The sequence below is a fragment of the Elgaria multicarinata genome, chromosome 8 (assembly GCF_023053635.1).
Source record: "Elgaria multicarinata webbii isolate HBS135686 ecotype San Diego chromosome 8, rElgMul1.1.pri, whole genome shotgun sequence".
NCBI lineage: Eukaryota > Metazoa > Chordata > Lepidosauria > Squamata > Anguidae > Elgaria > Elgaria multicarinata.
Genome location: NC_086178.1, coordinates 106,557,715 through 106,582,602, shown reverse-complemented (window position 1 = coordinate 106,582,602; position 24,888 = coordinate 106,557,715). Strand labels below are relative to the sequence as shown.

At 44.7% G+C, this 24,888-nt stretch overlaps 1 protein-coding gene across 1 annotated transcript in view; it reads left to right on the top strand.

Moving 5' to 3' along the window:
• The window catches only part of RET (ret proto-oncogene), a 153,180-nt gene that overhangs the window by 111,719 nt on the left and 16,573 nt on the right, over positions 1-24,888 (top strand). The window contains exons 12-16 of the mRNA XM_063133160.1: positions 3,302-3,449; positions 11,881-11,988; positions 15,364-15,578; positions 15,673-15,795; positions 17,205-17,275. Of these exons, the coding sequence (XP_062989230.1) occupies positions 3,302-3,449; positions 11,881-11,988; positions 15,364-15,578; positions 15,673-15,795; positions 17,205-17,275 (665 nt within the window). The remainder of the gene's footprint in view (positions 1-3,301; positions 3,450-11,880; positions 11,989-15,363; positions 15,579-15,672; positions 15,796-17,204; positions 17,276-24,888) is intronic.

Genomic DNA, 24,888 nt, shown 5'->3' with positions numbered 1-24,888 from the left:
CAATGGAATCGGTTCCCTAGGGAGGTTGTGGGCTCTCCCACACTAGAGGCCTTCAAGAGGCAGCTGGATAACCATCTGTCAGGGATACTTTAGGGTGGAGTCCTGCATTGAGCAGGGGGTTGGACTCGATGGCCTTATAGGCCTCTTCGAACTCTACTATTCTATGATTCTATGAATCTATCTGTCACAGTATCTGCAGGAGAAATGAATTTTCCCAGCAGCAATATATTGTTCCTTTCTGAAATACAAAGTATCTTTTTTTGGGGGGTGTCTTTGTCTTGAAAGAGCCTCGTGTGGCGCAGAGCGGTAAAGCAGCAGTTTCTGCAGCTGAAACTCTCCCCAGGTCCTGAGTTTGATCCCAGCGGAAGCTGGTTTCAAGCACCCGGCTCGGGTCGGCTCAGCCTTCCATCCTCCCGAGGTCGGTAAAATGAGTACCCAGTTAGCTGGGGGAAAGGTAATAACGGCCGGGGAAGGCAACGGCAAACCACCCCGCTATAAGGCCTGCCATGAAAACGTCAACGAAAGCTGGCGTCCCTCCAAGAGTCAGTAATGACTCAGTGCTTGCACGAGAGGTTCCTTTCCTTTTCCTTTGTCTTGAAAGGGCAATTGACCCATTCACTTTACAAAAGACCTGCCCTCAGTGGTGATGAAAACTGCTTTGTTGGTATTGATCAACATAGCTGCCTGAATTTTTGGATTCTCCTTGGGGGCGTTGCTTTGAGGAATGCTATGAAGAGTGCCTGCACTTGGGATAAGATGTGGTAATAAAATAGATAGTGATATATAAAAATGAGTAATAACAATCGCAGTAATACTCTTCAAACCCGCAAGACACCAAATAAGCACATGCATGAACGCATAGCCACAGGTTACCAACCAAAAAAGCCCCAGCGAAAAAAAGTTATGATTAGCAGGACCCAAATTAATGTTATCCACTCAACTTTTAAAACCTGTCCAAAAAAGAAGTCTGTTTAAATAACAGTCTGCTGCGCACATGTGAAATGAAATTAAAGTAACAGACATTTAAGGCTCAATTCCAGAAACATTAAACCCATATTAGGTAGTGTCATAACCTTAAAAAAACATCTTAACGTAATCTCTGAGTTGTGAGTATATGCACAATGTGGCTTCAATATTGGAGCCATTTAGGGGAACCCTTGCCTGTGAAACACTGTCTTTTTGTGCAACTCATATGGCTCCATATGATATATTTAGATGTTAGAGGCTGATGCTTTCGTAGAAGCATGTGTGCTGTTTGCTTTTATTTCTCAACTGGTTTATTCAGCCCTCACTGTTCTGTGACTGTCAGTCTTGATAGCTTCCCAAAACAGAAAGGCAATTGTCTGAGATAAATCCTAAAACTCCTACAGTTTCCCCAAGTTTACAAATCAGGGCAAAGTGTTTTTGCAAAGAGCATTTAATCCTCACTTCTGGCACCATGGATACAGAGTGAGAGTGGAGAGAAATTCCACCATAATTGCCACCTACCATGTATAGATAATAGCTTCATACCCCTATAGAGTATTTGTGAGAGCCACTGCAGCTGGGAACCACAGGGCTGGGACCTAGGGGGTGTCTATATGTGGGGAAATCCCTGGGGTGACTCCGCAGCGGCACTGTGTTACCCCAACTTTTTTCTGGAGCAAGGCAATGACGGTGCATCTCCGTCTGTCACCTTGCTCCGGACTTGCAGAGGAGGCGTGTCCGGGCCAATGGCAACCCCTGATTGATCGCCATCTGCTCGGACAGGGGTGAGAGGGTGGGCCAGTCACCAGAATGGTTGCTGGAATGCCTCCGTGCATCGGGAGAAACAAATGGCGTCAGAGACAGCTCCAGTTGGGGGGGAAATGGGGGGAGCATCGCTTGTACGGTGCTGCAGCAGAGTGTGGAATGGCGTGCACGGGGCGGGGTGGCTCCTCCTCCTCTTCCATTGCAAACCCCGCACTCACTCCTTGCAGAGGGGACAACCCTTCAGGAGCGCAGGTGCGGGGCTTTGGGGGCTTGCGGCGTCAATGCGCCATCATATAGACAGCCCCCTAGTCCAGTGAGCTAGCGTGGATTGTGCGTGCTTAGGCCTCAGAACCCTCTTCTTGTGCAGACAGTGTGTCCAGGGCTACCCAGGGGTCAAGCATAATCCGGACAGTGCCAATGAACAACAAGAGCTCTGAGCATGGACCAGAGCAGGAGCTGCTTGTGGAGTGGCTACATACGAATTACCGAAAAGAGAGGACAAAAGAGGATAGCAATTTGCATGTGATTTTCATAGGCTAATTTTTATATATAGATGCACATTTAGAAATAATTAGTATAATTTAAATAGTAATACAGTAATATGCCATATTGTGGAAGACTCTGACCCTGTTTAGTCTGCTCTTTAGGTGCTGACCATTGTTGAGCAGCAGTTCTTATCATACTTTATCTTTGAACTGGAATGAGACTGGACAGCCATTCAGACAGAGCAGGGCTGGGAAACTCCAGGTGTTTTTGCCTACAACTCCCGTCATCCCAAGCCAATGAAGAGGAATGATGGGACTTATAGGTCAAAGGATGTGATGTTTTGGACACCTTCAAAACAGAGGATGGTCCTCTGTAAAAGAAGACACATAGCCACCCTAGCTGTTTGAGTTTTGTACCCATCCATCCCTCCAAAAACCAAAATTTTGCACAGAAAACACAATGCAAAGCATTCTTTGTCCCCCAGAATATTTGACAAAAACTGAAGTGATGAGTTGCATCCTTCAAAAGTACCAATTTAACACATGGTTTCTGAATTCGAGATCTCTGCACTGGGTCATTTCCAGTTTGCATCCATTCTTTTTCATTGGCTCCTGTTGTCCAACGGAAAGTTCTGGTGCAATCTATTTTTTGTTGTCCTGTTTCCCAGACACCTTGGACAATAAGACAGAGGCAGGCTTTGTATATGGGGATGATTAAGAGTCTGCTTCAGGGGCACACAGACCCCCAGACAATGCATAGATATAGGCTCAGTTGGGTTTGACTCAGATACAGGGAGATGTTCTCATACACAAACATATGCACACACCCCTAGCAAATCTGATTGAACTGCCATCATGGGAACAGTAGTTGAAGTAACTTGTCTGGAGTGGAAAGCGACTCCCCATCTAAGCCAAGGTATGGTGCTGTCCCTTCCTCATCCCCTCCCTGTTTGGCCCAGAGTGAAGGCACATGGACAGCAATATCAGCTCACCTACAATGGGCAGACTCGGACAGAGAAGGGAATACACCTATCGATGTTGCTCAACCAGTCTTGTCAGATTCCATCGCTCTCTCTTCTCCACAGGAGGATCCGAAGTGGGAATTTCCTCGGAAGAACCTGGTACTTGGCAAGACGCTCGGAGAAGGAGAATTTGGAAAAGTTGTCAAGGCAACTGCGTTCAGGCTTAAGGGGAAGGCTGGCTATACCACAGTTGCAGTCAAAATGCTAAAAGGTACTTTCTCTGGATGTGCCTGGAAAGGTCTGCAAATGATTTGATAACTTCTGAATACAAATGACAGAGATTTGGCTTGGAAGCACAAAGCTGTCCAGTGACAGTCAGACCCCTCCAACATTATGGCTGGATGTCCTAAAGTGTTCTATTTATATTCTGACATTTTTTCTGTGCTGCATTGATGAGGGCAGTCATTCCACAAGGGTGGCGTGACTTAGCTTGGCCGATACATTTCAATTGTCCTTTTAACAAAGGGATCTCAAGAGCATTTTAAGAACACTCCATTTTTCAGTGTTAGCTGAACTCTCTCCTTCAGAGAGTTTAAAGCATAAAAATAGTATCTCATTGTGTCACATAATAATGTGGGAGAGTAATGTAGCAAGCTTTCTGCCCACAAAGTCTCTGTGACTACAGCTGCTCTACCGTACAATGCAATACAATGCAGCACAATAGCCAGATCTTCTTCTGTCACACCCGAGGATTTTTGGCTTGTCACAGTGGGCAACTTGTGGCCCTCCAGATGTTTTGGCCTACATCTCCCATGATCTCTGACCAGGCTAAAACATCTAGAGGGCCGCAAGTTGCCCTTCCCTGCAGTAGAGTGTGACCAAAATGGAAGACTATCTTGGATGGGGGCCTAGTTTACCCAAACATACACCCATTCTTCCCTTTTCTCTCCTACTCTTGGCTGGTTCTTCCTGGGTGCAGATGGTGGGAGAGATGGGCAAGAGAAAGGGTAATGAGAAGGGAAGGAATCCACAATCTATCGCCAACATATAACTCACACACTTCCATGAAATTTCACAGACATTAAACTTCTAATCATCTACAGGGATTATCACCATAGCTTGGTCATTCCCTTGAGAAACTGGAGCTGCCTTGACTTTCTGCAGCACCACAGACTTGGCTGAAAGTGTATGTATTTGCATAGGCAGTGACATGAAATACTGAGGACTATGAGCAGCTTGTCTGCAAATTGGTAGAAGACGCAATACAAGTGAGAAAAAAACAAAACAATGCATGGTTAGTTTCATGACTTTGTGTGTTTTTCTCACTCTGCCTGACAGCACCAGAAAAATAAGATGGTAGCAGGGGAGAGCAAAGTGCATTTCTGGGTCCCACATGTTTGATTTCTGAAAGAGAAGTACAGGAGAACTCACATTAGTCCCTGAGGTGTGGGGGCAAATGTTATAGGGGTAGGGAGTAGCTGAGTGGGAAGGTTTTATTATTATTATTATTATTATTATTTTATTATTTATTTATATAGCACCATCAATGTACATGGTGCTGTACAGAGTAAAACAGTAAATAGCAAGACCCTGCCGCATAGGCTTACATTCTAATAAAATCATAATAAAACAATAAGGAGGGGAAGAGAATGCACCAAACAGGCACAGGGTAGGGTAAAACTAACTTTCCCTACCCACCTATGGTGTTCTCGACCTAGATCAGTTCTCACACACTTAGAGCTTTTCTACACAAGACTGTTTATGCTGTATCTACTTTCAGTTGCAGCGCAGAATTGAGATCTGAGCACTACACAAAGAACATTTCCTTTCCTGCTTTGTAACCTCTAGGTGGCACTGCAGTATAACAAAATGGCGCAAACACAAGTAAAAACCGTGCTTTCTTAAATACTGCGTTTTCTCTGCTCTAAAAAAAAAATCACTGAAAGTGCTCTTTAGATGCAGGAGCAAAACTAGAAGATCATGATGTCATCTAAAGAACCATGAGTGATGAATGATAAGCACATGATAAATGACTTGTGTAGAAAAACCCTTAGGTTAGCAAAATGGTAAGAATCAGTTGCAATAGCTTAGTTTAGTTTAGCTCTGAGACAAGACAGACTCTGAGCCCTGTGCAACTAGGAAACCCAGGAAGTGTTGCTGAATAGCCAAGCTATAGGGGTCTGGCTGATCAGACTGGTAGTCAACAAACCATGGTTTCTCTTTTGGGGTTGTTTGTGCATAACAACTCATAGTTAACCCATAGTTCTGAGTTTGCATGACAGTCCAGGAATCAACAACCCATACTCAACTCATATTCTGCATTGTTGTTAACCAGGGGCTTACCAAGGACTCTGCAAGGCTTTAGGATTCTTGTTAAACCAATTCCTTCTCAGGACAGATGTATTATGCCTTTTGTATTATGGCACAGGCTCTTAAGCTGCAATCCTGTGCACACTTAACAGGGAATAAGCTCCACTGAACACCGTGGGATTAATTTCAGAGTAAAACATTCATAGGCTTACACTGTAAGCCATTAAGGCTGCAGTCCTATTTATTCTTACTTGGGAACAAGCCCTATCAACCTATAAAAAAGGACTAAATGGCAGTGGGTTAAAAGGGAGCCCATCAACTACCTTCCAGATCCAAATTTTTCTTCCTTACTCCAGTTCTGTCACCAACAAGAAGGAAACAAAGCCCTATGAGGAGAGACTGAAAGAACTGGGCATGTTTAGTAGGGATGTGCTCCGCTCCGATTAGGAGCGTAGAAGCAGTAGCGGATTGGCCTGCTCCGCCTTACCCAGAGGCGGAGTAGGAGCGGACCGTGGACCCCCTAGAAGCAAGGCGAAGAGAAGCGACCATTTTTCGGAGCTCCGAGTTCAGGCGGAGCGCTCCGGTCGCCATCTTGAAAACATTTCGCCATAGGATTGCATTGCGGCAAATAATCGCGCATAACTATGTTGTTTTTGAAGCTATCGCTCTGGAAATTCTTGTGCTCAGAGAGTCGTGGATGGGGGTCATTTTGAGACCACTCTCACCTCTCTGCGTTGTCCGTGTCGCGTGCTATATTTTTTTGAAAATCGGGTCAACCGCGCGGCTCAAACTGCGTTTCGGCTTTTCGCCCATAGGATTGCATTGAGGGAAAGAATCGGGGATAACTGGGGGGGGGGGTTTAAGCTATCGTTCTGAAAATTCTTGTGCACAGAGAGTCGTGGATGGGGGTCATTTTGAGACTACTCTCAACTTTCTGCGTGCTGTGGTTCACGTGCAATGTTTTTGTGAAAATCGGGTCAACCGCACGGCTCAAACTGCGTTTTCGGCTTTTCGCCCATAGGATTGCATTGAGGGAAAGAATCGGGGATAACTGGGGGGGGTTAAGCTATCATTCTGAAAATTCTTGTGCACAGAGAGTCGTGGATGGGGGTCATTTTGAGACCACTCTCAACTTTCTGCATCGTACGGGTCGCGGGCTAGAAGTTTTTAAAAAATCGGCGGGAAAAATACCTTTTTCAAAGGGCTGAGGGGCAGAGTCAGCTCCCGGTCATGATGATCCCAAAGTTGGAGGAGGGCATAGGCAAAACAGGTAACTTGGGATTCTGGGAAACTTCTCTTTCTTCATCTGAACGGGCTTTTCCCCGTGTTTTTTAACACAGTAGCCCCACCAAATGCACAAACACAACCTGAAATCATATACTAAGCCAAGAATAAGAGATAGAAACACAGCACTGCTCCCCACCCTAACCTTGGTGAACAACTGAATCGATGTGGTGCAAGGGGATGAGCTCCCCTAGGGCATCTCATCGTGGACGTGCCCCCACTCTCTCCTGCACTGGAAGGCCATTAGAGCCTTCCAAAGAGAGTAAAACGGTGGAGCAATGCCTATCATGAGTTGAAGTGAATGGTCACTTTTCAGTGGTAGAGCAATGCCTGTTATGAGTTGAAGTGAGCGTTTTACTTCTTCTCAGAGCTGTTGGTGGCTGTCATTGTCTTGAACTGGCAGCTACTTCCCCCTCCCCCGGGCACGTCCCCCTATTGCTGGTAAAAGACAGATATAGCCTTTTTAAAAAAATTCTTCTTGCTGTTTATTGAGCAACACTGCTTCTTTTAATTCCACCCCTCCTTTGTTTATTGATTGATTTATTCCATTTTATATGCATTACTGGCTTATCCTTGGCTCACTTCCTTATGCCCCCAGAAATGCCAGCTGCATGCCTGCCTGCCTTCCCTCCCTCCTCCCCTGCCCACCTCGCAGGGATGTTGTGTGTGGGGTGCCCGATTTTCAAAAATTCGCCAAAAATCAGGGGATGATGGGATTGCTTTGAAACTTGGCATGCGTGTGTATATCCCCATGAGGTGTCATGGGGCGTTGCTAGACCTACCGGGTGTTCCGTCGTTGAGGAGCGGTGAAAGCGGCTTTTCCCGTTCAGCCGTGACGCCTCATGATCCACACCTGCCTTCGATTTATGGCGGAAGTTTGCGCCGGTTGTGCTGCTGCCGCCGCGAGCACGGTTGCGCAGCCACACCGGCCTGATTGCCGCGGCTTTTTTTTTCGCTCGCTGCACGGTTTGCGCACGTCCGAAAGACCGCAAACTTGCGCAGCCGTCAGCGATGCCGCCGCCGGCCCTGGCGGCGGCAGCGGCGGCAGTGCCAGTGCCAGCTGAAGTGCTGCTGGTGCTGTTGAGGGTCAACATTGATGCGCTCACTTCCTGATGGGGGTCGTGGCGGGTGTCATATGACCCGAGGTCAATCGTCTGCATGGCCACTGTGCCTACATCTCCCATCATGCCTCTGAGGTGTCGGCGGCGATGACCGCCTCTGTGCCCTGTGCCCCATCCCAAGGAGCCAACCCACATCTGGCCGTAGCCATGGCAGCAGCCCACAAACAGCTCTGCCCTCTGCCAGCCTGGTACCCACACTAACAGGCAGCGTACAGCACCGCCATTATGCGGCCACGGTAGCTGCCCACCGCAAGGAGTCACCAGCCACTTTTCCGGTCCTCCGGTCCTGCGCAAACTGTCACTGGGGAAATAAAAAAAAAAAGCCGCTCCGCCGCGCTGCCCCAGCTGGCGGACTGCGCGCAAATGGCGGAGGCGGCTTGACCGAAGCCGCTGACCACTCCCCCTTAGCACGCCTTTTCCTGACCAGTGCCGACCGCAGTGACCTCACATCCTCCCACACGTACTCCAAATTACCGCGGGACAGCAGGAAAAGGCGCACTACAACTCACTTTTTTAAAGTCGGGAGAAAGAGGCTTCACCGCAGGATAACGGCGGATCCTCGTGAACGTCATCTGGAAGCCTCGATGTGGCTGCGGAAGGTAACGCGCGCTAGAGCCTCGTCTAGTAACGCCCATGGTGCCAAACATGAGGTTTCTAACTTGAACAGAAAAAAAGTTGTATAATTTTTTAGCTTTCAATGCAAGCCTATGGGGGGGGGGAAACGGAGCTCCGGATCCAGATCCGGAGCTCCGGGCGGAGCGGAGCGGAAGTGGGCGGAGCGGGGGCGGGGCGGAGCGGCCCGATCCGAAAAATGGCGGATCTGCAAGTGAAGCGGAGCGGGGGGTCCGTGCACACCCCTAATGTTTAGCCTGGAGAAGAGGAGATTGAGGGGAGACATGATAGCACTCTTCAAATACTTGAAAGGTTGTCACACAGAGGAGGGCCAGGATCTCTTCTCGATCCTCCCAGAGTGCAGGACATGGAATAATGGGCTCAAGTCGCAGGAAGCCAGATTCCGGCTGGACATCAGGAAAAACTTCCTGACTGTTAGAGCAGTACGTCAATGGAACCAATTACCTAGGGAGGTTGTGGGTTCTCCCACACTAGAGGCCTTCAAGAGGCAGCTGTACAGCCAACCGTCAGCTATGCTTTAGGGTGGATTCCTGCATTGAGCAGGGGGTTGGACTCAGTGGCCTTATAGGCCCCTTCCAATTCTACTATTCAATGATTCTGTAATTCTATGAAGGCAGCCCATGGAGCATTACTGTCTATAGGTAGGTACATAGAAGATAATAAAGAAAAGCACTCTTAGTATGTGAAGAAAAGTGCTTTTCCTTCAATAGACACAGGGATCTAGCAATGGATCTGTTGTGGGGGTGACCTTCTCTAAGGTTGCTTTTCCCCATGGATCCCTGCTCAAAAATGTAGAGTTATTAAGCTGAAGGTTTTCTAGTTAAGCTGTCTGGACCAGGCAGAATATTCAAGCATCCTTTAGACAATACATTAGCCTATATCATCCAGATAATAGTGTGACCAAGCAAGAGGTGTGCCATTACAGGAGTGCCATGATCACACTTACAATGCAAGGAATAGGTTTACGGTGTCTGTTTTGCATCTGACTCCAGTTTATGTTGAGTACACAAGTATGGTATGTTTCTGTTCAGGGAGAAGAAATCTTAGTAATTGATTTACCTTTGGGTGATGAATCTTCTCCAGGGGATTACTAAAAGAGGAGTGCTTTCAGGTACATCCCCTCAGTCTTACCTTGTGAGGTCCTTAAATCTCTTGGGTGGCTCTGTCCATTCCCTTTTGCCAGACAGTCTCAACCTCACTTTCAAACAAGATTCTCAAAGCCATCAAAGATTATACATCCACTTCGTAGCTAGGATAGCAGCAGTTTCACTTGCATCCACTTGCTCCTCTTCCCATCTTCCTTTGCAATAGAATGTTGGGGCTGAAACGTGATGGGTTGTTATGGCAACCCAACTGCTAAAGGTGGGTATCAGTTGAAGAATCGAATGGGCCCTGCATTTCTAGGGAATCCAATGTTCCTTCATAGTCCTTTGGCTAAAAAGAAAAGGAGAGGCCCCATAACCGGTTTTGGTTTGTCCTGTTTGCACCCTAGAACAATAGTATTTAATGTATTTGAAAGAACGTATTCTCCCTTATGAGCCTGCCCGTGCTTTGAGATCTTCTGGAGAAGCCCTTCTTTCAGCCCCACCATCTTCACAGGCATGCTTGGTGGGAACATGGGAGAGGGCCTTCTCGGTGGCTGCTCCAGTGCTTTGGAACTCTCTTCCCGGCGAAGCTAGGCTGGCTCCCTCCTTGATGGGCTTTCGGAAGCAGGCAAAAACTTTTTTGTTCCAGCAGGCCTTTGGAGAATAATCTGGCCCTCCATCTATGTTAAAGTCTTATAATTTTGATGTGTATTTAAATGTTTATGTCCCCTCCCCCAATGTATATTTTAAACTTTGTAAGGCCACCTTGAGGCCCAGCATTGGACAAAAGGTGGGATACTACTACTACTACTACTACTACTACTAATAATAATAATAATAATAATAATAATAATAATAATAATACAAGAATAAAGTTAAGATTAACAATAGTGTTGCATTAAAAGTGCAATAGCATATTGCACAAAAACAAATGTCTAGCAGAAACAACGTAGAATAAAAAGGCCAAACACGTTTCAACACGAAGTCTTTGTCAGTGGCCAATGAGGGCTGCTGTATGCTCCCTGGAGATTTAATTGGGCTGACAACACTAGTGTGAATCTTAACTTTATTCTTGTACATGAAATACTATTGTTCTACTGTATATATATCCTTAACTTTTTGTTTAGTATTACATGGTTGTTTGTTAAGGACTTCACCTTTTCTTGCTCCTGTTTACACCCTAGCCTGGCATATATCATGCTGTTACATCCACTCGTGAAAAAAAATAAGGCTTGGAATTGTATATTCCAAGTGTAATTACCATATTTCTTTGATTGTAACACACACACTAATTTCAGTACCACCAACAGAAAAAAACCCTAAGACACACCCGCGATTCTAAGACGCACCCCATTTTTAGAGATGTTTATATGGGGAAAAAAGTGTGTCTTAGAATTGAAGAAATATTGTAATAGATATGGACCTTGAAAATAAACAAACACTAAAGAATGTTTCCTTTTTCACCTCTCTGTTCTCTCTTGGGCTGGAACAATTTTCCCTTCAAAAGGAGGTGTTACCTATGTTGGTGGAAAACCAAGGAAGCACTTGCTAATCTTTCTCTCATTTTAATAGTAGAACTTTGTCATTCCTATTCCCTGGGCAATGTTTCTTTCCTCATTATATATGATGGATGTATCACTTTCCCCTGGAAGTTGTCTAAATCCACTTTCCCCTCTGGGATCTCTTGTGCTTCTCAACCATTGCTTCTCCTTCCCTGGCCGGTCTGTTTGTGCAGCACTCAGGGACTGTTCACCTCTAGTCACCAGGGACCATTGACCTCATTGCTGACTTCACAATGTCTAGCTTTGTGCTGGTTGTATAACTGGGTACAAACTTACTTAGGACAGGAAATTATGATTAGGACAACCGTCAGCACAGGAGGACAACACTCCTGTTCCTTTAAGAGTTATGTAGAAGAGCAAATTTCAGCAAATGGGCTTGTTATTCATTTAATGCAATTAATGCATCTTGGAAGGTCACAAGTGGTATAGGTCTGCTTTGCAGCATTAGATACCTTGGCAGGATAAAAAAAGCAAGTGAGTTCATTTCATATCTGTGATAGCTGAACACCTGATAGAAGTTTCAAATGAGAAATGGCCACCCTATTGCATTATAACTGTTGCCCATCCCCGATCCCTGTCCATTTATATAGTGTTCTATTTTGCAGCCGGTAAATACTAGAGATTGCATGGTATGTGGGTATTTTAATATTATCGAAGCAGTGTTTTTAATTAATTTACTGCATTTCTCTCCTTGCTCTGCTCTGCAGAAAATGCTTCCCAAAGCGAACTCAGAGATCTGTATTCTGAGTTCAATCTTTTGAAACAGGTCAACCATCCGCATGTCATAAAACTCTATGGAGCTTGCAGTCAGGATGGTAAGTGTCAGGTACTCATTACATATAGCTAATGGTATGAACAGGAAGAGATGGTGATGGATGGATGGATGGATGATGATGATAATGATGAAGAAGAAATATATCTATATGCCACTTTTCGAGAATAAACAGTACTCAGAGTAACTCACAGCAAACATTAACATATAAAAAAAAGCACTTGAAAGAAAAAAATGTCACAAAACATACCAAGAAAAGCCCAAATGTAAAACAATTCAGTACAGGTAAAAGAAATTCAATGTTACAATGAAATAATTACTAGGCAGCATCAAAGTTAACAGGTCAAAACCAGCAAATAATAGAGATAATACTCACTACCAGTGCTGGTTTCAGAACACTTCCAAGGGGCCACAGCAGCCTGGCTAAATACAGTTCAGGGAGGGGGTTCTTGCCATGCTTGATGGATCAGTAATTCCCAAAGAGAAATGCTTGTTTGGCATAATCTATCAGTCAATAAAGGCACCTGCAAGCACAAAGTGCCCACCGAGAAGGCTGCCCACTGTGCCTGCTTTGGCAAATTCACTACTCTGTGCTTCCATTTGTCATCCACTGGGAGCCCATAATTCTGTTGCGCCTGTGTGTTGAGTGTAATTGCATTGCCATTACAAAGACCAACAGAGTTAGCTACCCTCAAAAGAGGCATGTCCAGAGCAGTGATTAATACAGAAACACAGGGCTCCTTAGCACAAGGGGACTGCCATCTGGGATTTCAAAGTATGTATGTGGTTGAGATCTCAGCACATATATGTATTGTCAACTCAAATAGTGGCATTGATGCCATTTGCCTTGGACATGAGAGAGAAGCTTTCACTGAGACAGGTGCAGTCAAGCTAATAAGCAAAACATATCTGCCTTGCTGTTGACTTTATATGATTTTTTCATTAAATGCTGAGTTTAGAAAAAAATGTCTAAAAAGAGGTTTTAATAAACCCCAGTGGGGGCATATTATTAGTCTGGTAAAATGGGTATTCTTTATCAGAACACCTTGGTGATTGCTGTTGCATAGCAACGAGTCTCCCGTTTTAAGAGAAGTGCCATAATTGCATATAACCTGCAATATTGCCATAATGGAGGGTGTTGAATTGTGCAGCAGCGTGTTTGGTAGAATCCCTAGTTTCTGAACTTATCTGGAATTCCTAAGTTGCATTCAAAGTAGTCATCTGCATACATTTGAATAAAAGTAATGACATGTAATAAATGTAATGTTATTCTCTGAGTTACCGCCCACCCAATGGTTTCTTCCCATTGTATGCTCCAGAGCTATAATCAGTGCAAGGGTCGTGAGCATTTTGTGATTTTGCTCAACTGCAGATACATTAGGCTCAGAATTCAGTTTCCGGAGTATCTCAGTGTTAATCTTTTTCTCTTTCTAATGCTTGTAAAAAATAAAGTTTTAATATATGTGGGCAATGCTAGGTGTAATCTCCAAAGCCATAGAGCCAGGGTTCCATAGGATTTCCTGTGGTCAAGCCAAGGGATGGAGTTTTAGTGCTCTATGTAAATTAATTTCCTCCCATGATTAGCGCTAGCAAAATCAATTGTGCACAGTTACCACATTTGGGCAAAGGTACTTAATTTGCATAATGTCTACAGGTTGCAGGATTCTGATTTTGTTGATATTAAAGTTGGGTTAATTTGATAGAGCATTACATGTGTTGGTTTATTTTTAAAGCGAAGATTACACAAAGCCCTACCCAATAAAAATGGGAATGCAGCTAGATTTACCAGGGGGGCGTGGGTAAAATGTGACAAAATCATGACACTCTTTTGCAAAGTTGGTACAGTAGGGGGAAATCTGGAAAGTGTGCTGTTTCCGGTCCGGATGGATTCTTGGTGCTTCCAGATGGAAGGCTTGTAGCACTATCTGTTAGAAGAAGTTGTGCAGCTATTTCTCCATAATGCATTTTCTGTGGTAAGGGAAAAAAAATGGAAGGACTGTTGGGAAACCATGGGAGGGTTTTGAGTGTGAGATGTCATCATCTGGAATCCCACCCCATAAAATTCCATGGATGAGGCAAGGAGATGACAAAAGCCTCATCTGGAAGCACCCAAAGTAGGTTTTAATGTGTTAAAGCTGGGACAGGAAATCTTTCAACTTTGAGGCCACTGTAGTCAATGCTGTGGCACTAAGGAGATAGTTCATGTGGGTAGCTATGAGGCAACCCTTGCTTAGTAGACTGAAATATCAAGAACCTTTTTGTGAGCACCTATACTTGAGAGTTATAACAGGAAACACAAGATAACTGAGTATTGCCACCGCCTGTGGCGTATGTCTTAAACAGCTTTTTAGACAGGTTCTTCGTGCAGTCCAATTTGCATGGAAATTTGCATTAAACATCCTGTAAAACCCTTTTAAAAAACCCCACACAGTTCTTCTGTTTGGCTTTGGAAGAAATCGTAGCTCCACCAATTGCTTTTCCTCGGTATGGTACCTGAAGGCATGTTCGCAGAAATAAGCACATTTTATCTCTTCATTCATTTGCCTGTTTCTGTGGTGGGGGCGAAATACTTCTCAATATGCACCTTCACCCTATGGTTCTGAGTTCTTTATTTTGCTTTGTTTTAAGGGAAAGTGTAGAGATTTTTTCTTTCAACTGTCTCAACAAAATAAAATGATATAAATAAAACAAAATAAAATGATTTGAAAATAACCATGAAAATTGTGAGATAAAATGTGGTAAACAATATTATTTTAAAACCTGTGCTCAGCCTTAGAAATGTGTGGGAAATATCTTGTGAACTCTGAAGGCCAAACGAGACTGGACAGTATTTCCAAAACTCAAGGCCTTTGTGGTATATAAGCTCCTTGTCCTTCCAAATTTCTTTCAGAAGCAAAAGAATTCTTTCAGAGGCAAAACCATTTTTGTTTCAGCAGGCTTTTGGAGCTACTCTGGACCTGTGTTAATGTATTGGATTCCCTTCCCCTTTTTGATCTGTTACTGTTTTTTAAAAAAATTAACATGTTTTTAATTTTACTGTAGGTTTAATTCTATTTTAACTTTTGTAAATTTATATTTATATGTTTTAATTGTACATTTTTTAATTTTGTAAACCGCCTTGAGTCCCAGTACTGGGAAAAAGGTGGGATAAAAATAATAACAACAACATCAACAACAACAACAATAATAATTCATAATAAGCACTGTATTCAGATTTGCTTGATTTGCTTTCTATAGGCTACAGTCCTACAGCCACTTACTAGGGAGTAAGTCTTATTGATGTTAGTGGAACTTAGGTCTGAATATACCAGGACTGTGTTGGTATACACATTACAGAATTAATCTTTTCTTGGTGCAGACTTCTCAACAGCAAGTTGACCTAACTCTACTTCTAAATTTCCGCCATTTCCCCCCTCAGGGCCTTTGTACTTAATAGTGGAATATGCTAAATATGGCTCCTTACGGAGTTTTCTGAGGGAAAGCCGGAAAGTTGGACCCAGTTACGTAGGAAGTGATGCAAACAGGAATTCCAGCTACTTGGACAATCCAGATGAGCGAGCTTTAACCATGGGTGACCTGATCTCATTTGCATGGCAGATATCTCGTGGAATGCAGTACCTTGCTGAAATGAAGGTATGGTGCCTCCCACCCACCATATCCTCTCTGTTGTCCTAGCCTTTACCGTAGCAAACATGATTGTTAATTTCTTCTTTTTCTTTTCCTGAAGCTTGTGCACCGTGATTTAGCAGCCAGAAATGTCTTAGTAGCAGAAGGGCGTAAAATGAAGATTTCTGATTTTGGCCTGTCACGAGATGTTTATGAAGAGGACTCTTATGTCAAGAGAAGCAAGGTAGAATACCCAATCACTGAGCCTGGAGATTGATTTGTTAACCAGGAAAATCTACCCATTGGGGTTGGGACGGAGAATCTGAACATAGCACATTAAAACTTGTCCAGCAGAAATCGCCAGTGTCCAAAATGTACATGTCTTGAGAGTGTTAATAAGTAGCTTAATACGGGTTGAGTGAAAATGTATTTGGTCCTACATTATGTTCTTCATTTTGGGCAAGTTACGTGCTTTTCCACCTCAGGGTGTTTTCAGAATGGGATCGACTCAGAGGAACACTGTTGTACTCAGTTTCCCCTATTTGGTGGGTAACCCCCCATTGTTTAATGTATTGGTGATAGCGGAGAGGAGAACAGTGGGCTTCCTCAAGATGACTAGGAAGGGCCATTGATGGAGTATCTACATCTGTCAAGCTGTGTGGGTTTTAACTACTTCCAGTTTGGTCTTTTGGTGGAATTGCAATGCCTTTCTAGGAAGCTTTGTGGAAAGTTATGGATGAGGATGAGTCTACTTTGGATGAAATGGATGAGTTTTGAAGGTCGTGGGGTGTTCATTTCATAGAATCATAGAATAGCAGAGTTGGAAAGAACCTACAAGGCCATCGAGTCCAACCCCCTGCTCAATGCAAGAATCCACCCTAAAGCATCCCTGACAGGTGGTTGTCCAGCTGCCACTTGAAGGCCTCTAGTGTGGGAGAGCCCACAACCTCCCTAGGTAACTGGTTCCATTGTCGTACTGCTCTAACAGTCAGGAAGTTTTTCCTGATGTCCAGCTGGAATCTGGCTTCCTTTAACTTGAGCCCGTTATTCCGTGTCCTGCACTCTGGGAGGATCGAGAAGAGATCCTGGCGCTCCTCTGTGTGACTTACCCTATTTCTTCGATTCTAAGATGCATTTTTCCCCCATATAAACATCTCTGAAAATGGGGTGCGTCTTAGAATCACAGGTGTGTCTTAGGGGTTTTTTTCTGTTGGTGGTACTGAAATTAGTGTGCGTCTTACAATCGATGGCGTCTTACAATCGAAGAAATGCGGTAGTTTGTGTTATCACCTCTCCCTAGTTCCTTAATCCACAACAGTATCTTATTTTGTGGGATGGGGACAATGACAAAGTAGTACTAAAAAAAGTATTTAAAAAAGTTTCCCAGTTTACTTAATAAGCATAACTGGGATCATCTTGCACATTACATTATTTGATCCCTTCCTCCCCACTTTGACATTGCTGAAAATATGACTAAGATGTAATATGGATCCATCTCAAAGTTTGGTTTGTTATAATTCAAATGAAAAAAGCACTTATTCTCCGAGAGATTCATATGAGAGTAGTTGACAAAATGGTACAAGATTAAAGTGACCAAGTGTGACAGTTATACAGTGCTAAAGCACCCAGTAATCTTCCTCTTTCTTCCTCCAGGGTCGGATACCTGTAAAATGGATGGCGATCGAATCCCTCTTTGATCACATCTACACAACACAAAGCGATGTGTAAGTCTATATATTTGGTCTCCCTCCCTCCCTGTGCTCTCTGCCATGCAGCTTGATCTTTATACCTGTGCTGTGCTAGAACACCTCAGGCTATAGAGGGGCCATCTGCTCTCTAGCCCTACTATAGGAAATGGAATGAGTAGTGGCTGGCTGGGAAGTCAGAATGGAAAACTGGCTTCTCAGACAAGGCCTATGCAAGACGTTTAGCATCGTGCCCTCCTCAAGAGAGGCATCATCTCCTAGCTAACAATAATCCTGATGGGCCTTCCTCAGCCAAAACGTACATGTAGCTGGCTCCCTCGGTCACAAGTGCTGTAACAGTGGTCAATATGTGCTGAAATGGATTGTTGTAAACTGGAAGATCCTCAATTTCCCTGGAATTAGAGTCCCCCCTAGAGAGTCACACTAGTGGTCCCCTGATCATGCTCAATAGGAATGATTTTGTCTGAGAAGTAAATGGCAGATCGCATGGGTCTTTCTTGCCCAATTGTTATCCTTGGGAGTGGCTCCCATGCTGCTGGTTACATTTGTGACAGAGACCGAATGCTTGGAAGGCACCAATGGGGGTGTCATTTTAGGACATCTGAAGGCCAGTCTACAGTACCTTACCTCCTGTACCACCAACATTCTGGTCTGCCACCAACCAGGTAGATTAGGCTATATGGATTAATGGTGCCCACTTCTAGCCTGAATACTGTCAGCTGATCTCATAGAACTGGAGTAAGTAACACAGCACCTTCCAGGTATTTTGAATGACAATTCCCATATTTTTAAGGGTTGGTGGGAGTTGTAGTCCAGAACAGCTGGAGGCTATTGGGTTGTCTACCCCTGCCATAGGCCATTGGGGACACACCAGGCTCTATAAAGCACTCACATCCAAGATAGCTTTTCAGTCTGAGCAATTCACCTCGTTGAGTAACCATACCAGATGCCCTCACTTCAGAGGAGACCGTCAGCCTGTCTTTGACCATGTTCTCTGCTTTTGGCTCTCTGATCCTCTTTGAGTCAAGTTTAGACCCATCTGGCTCCAGCAAATCTCAGAATTTGACCAAGGCCTGACAATGCTATAGTGATGAAAGAATGGCCAGAGAGAAACCATTATTCACTGCTGCCACAGCATAATGCTTAAAATTTTGCCACATGGTAGTTGCATCTATTGGCTACGGTACACTCAACATTAGCCGGTTGTGGTGTACTGTCTCTGACAGCTAGCTACCCACAATGCTGTTGGAATGATGGGTAAGCCCAATTCATGAGGCTTTTCGGATTCCATATGCATTGTGATACCCCTCTATCTTTAGTATTTGCAAAGAATGGAGGATTTGGGAAGATACAGCTTTCCCATCTTAGAGTAGTTGTGGTAGAAGAAGCTGCCTCTTACCACATTCTCTCTTTTGTGCAGCTCAGGGCAAAGACTTTCTTGAATGTATCTGGTCACCATAGTGTTCATGCTTCAAAATCATTGAGTTTATCCATTTTCCTTTTACTAGAACCCCTGTTTTCCTTTCTTGCCTCAGTAACGTTCTCTAACTAAGTGCTAAGGAAAATGCCCCCTCTTTGAGCAATTGTGGGTTCTCTAATATGAAAATAAGTTATCGGAATGGGGAGGGAGGAATCCTCAAAGGGTGGGTAAGGGAACATCTTGAAGGACTGTGCTGGTTCCTGGACATATAAGAATAGTTTATTATTATTATTATTATTATTATTATTTATTTATTTATTTATATAGCACCATCAATGTACATGGTGCTGTACAGAGTAAAACAGTAAATAGCAAGACCCTGCCGCATAGGCTTACAATCTAATAAAATCATAGTAAAACAATAAGGAGGGGAAGAGAATGCCAACAGGTACAGGGAAGGGTAAGCAGGCACAGGGTAGGGAAAAACTAACAGTAGAAAGTAACAGTAGAAGTCTGCACAACATCAAGTTTTAAAAGCTTTAGGAAAAAGAAAAGTTTTTAGCTGAGCTTTAAAAGCTGCAGTTGAACTTGTAGTTCTCAAATGTTCTGGAAGAGCGTTCCAGGCGTAAGGGGCAGCAGACGAAAATGGACGAAGCCGAGCAAGGGAAGTAGAGGCCCTTGGGCAGGCGAGAAACATGGCATCAGAGGAGCGAAGAGCACGAGCGGGGCAATAGTGTGAGATGAGAGAGGAGAGATAGGAAGGAGCTAGACCGTGAAAAGCTTTGAAGGTTAACAGGAGAAGTTTATATTGGCTTCTGAAGTGAATTGGAAGCCAATGAAGAGATTTCAGAAGCGGAGTAACATGGTCGGAGCGGCGAGCCAAGAAGATGATCTTTGCGGCAGAGTGGTGAACAGAAACCAACGGACTGATGTGAGAAGAAGGAAGGCCAGAGAGAAGAAGGTTGCAGTAGTCCAACCGTGAAATAACCAGTGCATGAACAAGCGTCTTGGCAGAAGAGACAGACAGAAATGATCGAATCCTGGCAATATTATACAGGAAAAATCGACAAGATTTAGCTACTGCCTCAATATGAGGAATAAAGGAGAGCGAGGAGTCGAAGATAAAGCCAAGGCTACGAGCTTCCTTGACCGGAGTAAGCGTAACATCATTGACAGTAAGAGAGAATGAGAGATGAGGAGAAGGTTTAGGAGGAAAAACAAGCAATTCAGTCTTTGCCATGTTAAGCTTCAAGCGACGATGAAGCAGCCAAGCTGAGATATCTGAAAGACATGCCGAGATACGATCGTGAACATCAGGAGAAAGTTCCGGAGATGACAGATATAGTTGTGTATCATCGGCGTACAGATGATATTGGAGGCCATGAGATTGAATAAGCTTGCCCAAGGGCAACATGTATAAGGAAAACAACAACGGACCAAGCACCGAGCCTTGCGGAACCCCTACTGAAAGGGGAAAGGAGGAAGACGAGCTGCCATTAGTCAACACGCTGAAAGAGCGACCCGCTAGATAGGAGGCAAACCAGTTATAGACAGAGCCACAAAATCCAAGGTCATGAAGGGAATCTAAGAGAAGATCATGATCAACCGTGTCAAAGGCTGCAGTTAGATCAAGGAGAATAAGAACGGAATAATGGCCTTTAGACTTGGCAGTAAGGAGATCATTGGTGATCTTAGTCACCATAGCAAGCTTTTTTTTACATAGCAAGCTTCTTGCTCATCTCTCAGTAAGTGGGAATAACCACAGAACATTGGGAAATAGCTTGCTTGGTCTGTAACAAAAAAGACTTTCCACAAAATGATGAAAGCAACTTAATAAATTCAGTCTAGCCTGGGTTTTTTTAATGTGCAATCATTTGGAGACATGCTTTGAGCAAAGGTTCATTTAGTCTATGTCTCTTGACATGATTAGCGCTAAGCAGCTGATTAGCAGTGATGCGGTAATGAGTACCAGTCATGGCCAAACATTTCTTTAGTGCTAAAGCCCTCTGCTCATCAGTCACCTGAACTTACTTATCTCTTTCTTGGCTTCTGCAATTTAAGAAAGCAATATATTCCCTAACAGACCTGTTCAAAGACATCAGACATAGATGGCTATCATATAGTATTAAATGCCTGGTAGAAGAGGGTGGTCTTTACTTGGTGCTGAAAAGATGCCAGCATCAGCACCAGGCAGGCCTCAGTGCAGAGTGCATAACTTATGGGGGCCACCACTGAGAAGGCCCTCTCCCTTGTTGTCACTTTCCAAGGGCCTTCCTAGACGAGGCCTTAGCGCGCCTTCTGTCCCGGCTTCCCTGCTGTGCGTCCAGATGACGCACAGGGGAATCCGGAGACAGGCTGCGCTGAGGCCTCCTCCAACGCGCCATAAGCGAATTCGCTTATGGCGCGCCTTTTCCCCAGCTCCGGCCTCAGGCCGGAGCTGGGGAACGTCTAGGGACTTCCGCAGCTTTTTGCGACTCCTCGCTTACTCGCGAGGAGCCACGAAAAGCCGCGGACCTGGCACAGCGCTCATAGGAACGCTGTGCCCATCAGCGGGGGGGGGGGGCGAAGGCTGGGAGGGTGGGTGCCACCCACCCTGGCACCCACCCTCCCAGCCTTGCCCCCCCCGGTAACCCCCCCCCCAAAAAAACCACTTACCTCTCCGGAGTCTTCGGGCCGCACCCGGCCCCTTTAAAAAAAATTTAAAAATGGCGGACGCCGCAGGGACGTGACGTCCCTGCGCGTCGTGCGTGTGGTAGCCTGGGGGAGGCGCGCTAACTTCAGCGCGCCTCGGCCCCGCCTCCCTGCCGGCGTAAGCCGGCAGGTCTAGCAAGGCCCCAAGTCTTCCTTGGAGGTGACACTCAGAGGGTGGTGTCAGATGTTGATCGTAGTGTCCGAGTATGTTCAGGGTGGGAGAGGCGTTTTATCAGTTATTGCAGTCCCAAGCTGTGTAAGGCTAGGGTCCCAACTTTTCCCTCCAAAGAACCAAATTAGCTTACATGATCCTCCTCCTAGTGACTTCAGGCAGTTACTAGGAGGGTAGGTTATTATGTACTCTTCCTAGACCTCAGGCTGTATGCTGGAGTGCTGGTCTCCTCTACCCAGGGAATGATGCTGAAGCAGAAGCTGGAACAAAGTAAGGGATGCCTGGATCTAAGGGAGGCAGGACTACCTTGCAATGTGAGGTGTGGATCTTGAAGCTTGACAGCAGTGTTGGTGGTCAGATGGATCTGGAACAGCCCTTTCGAGTGAGGCTCAAGGGATGTCTTCCTCTGGTGTATTTTGGTATACACCCAACCACCTGGTTGGAGGTCGTGACACTGGACTGTTGGAGTGGAGGGAAGAGCTTCTTGAACCTGTGAATTGAAAGCTTTAACAGATTTCATGAGTGCCTTGCAATAGCTTAGAAGAGTTTCATCAGTTAACTGGAAGTCAATAAATTGTTCTTTTATAGGTATTGAGGAGGGAAGCCTCATGGCTCTTCCCATCAGGATTTCATGAGGACTAAGTCCAGTCTGTTTGTGTGAGGTGGCACACATGCTCACAAGGGCTAACAGGAGAGCACTGGCCACTGGAGTCCAGTCTCTGCACAAATCTTTGCTCTTCTTTAAAACACCATTCTTCCTTTCCACAAGGCCTGCTGATTGAGGAAGATGAGGGCATAGGATCCTCCCAGAGTGCAGGACATGGAATAACGGGCTCAAGTTAAAGGAAGCCAGATTCCCGCTGGACATCAGGAAAAACTTCCTGACTGTTTGAACAGTACGACAATGGCTTTATATTTGATTCCTCGCTCTCCTTTATTCCTCATATTGAGGCAGTAGCTAAATCCTGTCATTTTTTCCTGTATAATATTGCCAGGATTTGATCATTTTTGTCTGTCTCTTCTGCCAAGACTCTTGTTCATGCATTGGTTATTTCTCGGTTGGACTACTGCAACCTTCTTCTCACTGGCCTTCCTTCTTCTCACATCAGTTCATTGGTTTCTGTTCACCACTCTGCTGCTAAGATCATCTTCTTGGCTCGCCGCTCTGACCATGTTACTCCACTTCTGAAATCTCTCCATTGGCTTCCAATTCACTTCAGAATCCAATATAAACTTCTCCTGTTGACCTACAAAGCTTTTCACAGTCTAGCTCCTTCCTGTCTTTCCTCTCTCATCTCACACTATTGCCCCGCTCATGCTCTTCACTCCTCTGATGCCATGTTTCTCGCCTGCCCAAGGGTCTCTACTTCCCTTGCTCGGCTTTGTCCATTTTCTTCTGCTGCCCCTTACGCTTGGAACGCTCTTCCAGAACATTTGAGAACTACAAGTTCAATCGCAGCTTTTAAAGCTCAGCTAAAAACTTTTCTTTTTCCTAAAGCTTTTAAAACTTGATTTTGTTCTGACTTTTATACTGTTAGTTTTACTCTACCCTGTGCCTGTTTGGTGCGTTCTTTTCCCCTTCTTATTGTTTTATTATGATTTTATTAGAATGTAAGCCTATGCGGCAGGGTCTTGCTATTTTATTGTTTACTCTGTACAGCACCATGTACATTGATGGCGCTATATAAATAAATTAATTAATTAATAATAATAACCAGTTACCTAGGGAGGTTGTGGGCTCTCCCACACTAGAGGCCTTCAAGAGGCAGCTGGACAACTATCTGTCAGAGATGCTTTAGGGTGGATTCCTGCATTGAGCACGGGGTTGGACTCGATGGCCTTGTAGGTCCCTTCCAACTCTGCTATTCTATGATTCTATGATTGTATAAGTGCCATTCAACTTGTAGAGCCTTGAAGATTTCTTTAACGATTTGTCCAGTGAAGTGTGAAGAGACAGAGGTATTCCAAATCTGGGGATAAAGTCTCTTAGGGCTTCTTGCTCACAGTGGGCTTCTAGCCACCCAGAGAATAGACACACAACCAGAGGAACATATTCTAACCCACAACACTGGTTCATTTGAATATAATAAATTTGAATATTCACAAAGGGTCCCTAAGGTGGGGTGTGTGCTGCATGAATTGTCTTCACAGCTTTCCCAATATTGTGGGCCAGAAATTCTTACTGCATTTATAACTTTAGAAGGAAGCGGATCAGAAGAAAATTCTTCAGAGCATAAAGTGGAGCTGCCTGCTAAGTGTCTACAAGACGCTTAGCAGTTTTCCCATTAATGGAGCCAAAGACCAGATTGGTCTACAGAAAGAGAAGGTGCCAAAAGGATACTCAAGTTGTCACCTGGGCTGTACTAACAATGGAAAGCATTGTCTGGTGGTGGAGGGAGGTATGAGGGGTTTGCCTGGATGTGGGGAGAGGGAGAGCAGCGGGGATGGCTGCTTGGGTATGCTGTGGATAGTATGGCAGTGGAGCAATTGGGCAAAATCAAGAAGATTATCATTAAGACTTTCTTCTGGTGCAGATTCTTTTTCCAGCTGTGGGTAAAGGCCTTGTTTGGTGCTCTGCTGAGTCTTAAGCTTTATTTTGAGCTTCTCTTGGTGGTCCTTTAGACAGCTAATTTGAGACTCGTGTTGCCTCTGAGGATTCCTCAAATCAAGAAAAAAATAAGAACATGAGAACATAAGTGCCAAGTTAGATCAGACCGAGGGTGTATCTAGACCAGCACTCTTTTCACACAGTAGCAACTAGCTGTCGACCAGGGACCAAAAAGCAGGACATGAAGCAACAGCACCTTCCCACCCATGTTCCCCAGCAACTGGTGCACACAGGCTTACTGCCTCAGATACTGGAAGTAGCACATAACCATCAGGGCTAGTAGCCATTGATAGCCTCCTCTTCCAGGAATTTTTCCAACCCTCTTTTAAAGCCGTCCAAATGGTTGGCCATCACTACATCTTGTGGTAGTGAATTCCATAATTTAACTATGCGCCGTGTGAAGAAGTACTTCCTTTTATTTGTCCTGAATCTCCCACCAGTCAGCTTCATGGGATGATCCGATTGGGTTCTAGTATTATGAGAGAAGGAGAAAAGTGTCCCCCTATCCACATTCTCTACACCATGCAAAATTTTGTACACCTCTGTCATGTCTCCCCTTTTTTCCCAAGCTAAACAATCCCATTCACCCTGATTAACTTTCCACGGCTCCCATCAAATGGACCACTTTGTCCAAGTCAAAAGTCCCACCCAAGGGAAACTGCTTAGAGGGGTCACATCTGGTATACCAATTCCATTCCTTTAAAAACTTGCAAGTTTTCTGCCCATAACATACATAAAAT